We start from the raw sequence: 1,828 nt of genomic DNA on the forward strand, positions 1-1,828 counted from the left end.
CACTCTAGACAGTCCCTTAGTTTTGATGGTTCTTATTTTTACCATGATGGTTTTGATGTTAATGAAAATGGTAGTCAAAGAAAATGAGAATATCTATTAATTATTGAACTCTTCTATGTGTCAAGCACTATATTAGCACCATGCAATTTTGGATATTGTGAGGTAAGGATTTTCCTATTATTTCCATTGAAAGCCAAGAAACTAAGCTTTGTCATTTTAAGGAACATGAAAGTGAATCTCAACCTCTTCAAACCTCTTCCTACCTGGTTTTAAGTGCTCATGAGTGTGCACTGCATGAAGCTTCAGAGAGGCAGGCCCCATGCTCTTCATTTTGAACTTAAGATAGCAACTAAAAGGTTGTATCTTTGGACGTGTGGGAGAACATCATCTTTCCAGGCTGAATGGAGATCCACTTTTAGATGGATGCTTATTTCAGAGACTGCCCCCCTCCTACTTAATAAAGGGGAGTCTTCCCATAGCTCAGCTTCTCTTCCCAAGTGGCTCACTGAGATTCTAGGCAAAGGGCAACACCTAGAAGGAATTTCTTGGCGTGTCTGTCATGTAGAAGGTACTGAATTCTTGCCAAGTTCTTTACTTCTTTTACCCCCTAGGAATAACACTGCCCCCACCCCTTTTTATTATCCTTTGCCCTTTCCTCTGCTCCTAATGGGGAGTGTAGACTCACCTGTCTCCCCTCTGCAGATTGTTCCCCATCCTGGCAGTCTTACCACTTCCTTCGTTGTGCCTTCTCCTCTGACAGGCAGCTCCAGACTTGAAGGAGCGGCTGTGTAGCTCTGGCCTCTTGTACCCAGAGCTGAAAGGAGAAGGGCATCAGCAGAGGGAGGAAGAGGCTAGGGAGGAGCATTGGAGGCACACATGTGAAGAATGCCATAAAGGTCACAGTCTTTCGGCACTGGGCTATTTAGCCATTACAGCAAACCTGCTGGTCACCAAGAGCTCTGAGCCCTGGGGAACCCCAGACTACAATTCCAAATGGCTCATGGAAGTTTTCCCACATGACAAACCTACATTTATTAAATCACTTTGTTCTTGAAAAATCCCAAGGGGAACTTTGTTTCAAAGAGACAAGGGGACAGCAAAGAGTTAAGCCACAGACTAAAAATAGAATGTATAAAGGACTTTTGAAACCCACTTGTGAGAAACAAAAACACCTAACAAAGAAATGGGTAAAATATTTGATTCTTTACTAAAGCCACTATAAGGCAATAAATAAATATGTGAAAAGGTATCACAAGATACCTTTATACAGAATGGTTAACGTTGGCAGCAAAAACAGACGGCAAGTTCCAAGTGGTTACAATGAATGCAGAAAACTAGTAACTAGTCATTGACACTGGTAATGTAAAATGACACAGTCCTTTGGGAAACCAATCTGGCGGTTTTATGTACAGTCAGAGATAGGCTTTTCATACAGGCCAGCAATCCCTCTTGAAGGCATTTCTCCAATGCCTGAATAGCTGAACAAGCCATGCCGCATCCATGCTGACCAGCAGTAATAAAGAGCTAATGCATGCATGAACTTGGATGAATTTCAAGTGCATTATGCCAAGTGAAAGAAGCTAGGTTTAAAATTAACCTTTTGTGACTTTTAGGATAAAGCAAAACCATAAAGAGAGAAAACATATGAGTGTTTGGCAGGAGCAAGTTGTGGGGGAGGACCAGACTTTCAAAGGGAAGAAGGGAATTTGTAGGGTACTTTTCCCTTGGTTGTAATAGGGATTGCCTGTCCTGATGAGGACAGAACTTTAGTCTACAAAGGGTGGGTTACCTTCATTTTGATTATATTTCAATAGGCAAGAGGTTAAAA

The 1,828-nt window shown here is 41.8% G+C and overlaps 2 protein-coding genes across 2 annotated transcripts in view; both read right to left on the bottom strand.

The window, feature by feature from the left end:
- Gcsam (germinal center-associated, signaling and motility) overlaps positions 1-793 on the bottom strand; it is a 12,206-nt gene extending 11,413 nt beyond the window's left edge. The window contains exon 1 of the mRNA XM_013028526.1: positions 686-793. Within this exon, the coding sequence (XP_012883980.1) occupies positions 686-714 (29 nt within the window). The 5' untranslated portion in view covers positions 715-793. The remainder of the gene's footprint in view (positions 1-685) is intronic.
- Positions 725-1,828, bottom strand: part of Slc9c1 (solute carrier family 9, subfamily C (Na+-transporting carboxylic acid decarboxylase), member 1) — an 86,349-nt gene continuing 85,245 nt past the window's right edge. The window contains exon 23 of the mRNA XM_013028515.1: positions 725-918. Coding sequence (XP_012883969.1) covers positions 725-918 — 194 coding nt within the window. The remainder of the gene's footprint in view (positions 919-1,828) is intronic.

The sequence above is a fragment of the Dipodomys ordii genome, unplaced genomic scaffold, assembly GCF_000151885.1.
Source record: "Dipodomys ordii isolate 6190 unplaced genomic scaffold, Dord_2.0 Scaffold111, whole genome shotgun sequence".
In the NCBI taxonomy this organism is placed as follows: Eukaryota; Metazoa; Chordata; class Mammalia; order Rodentia; family Heteromyidae; genus Dipodomys; species Dipodomys ordii.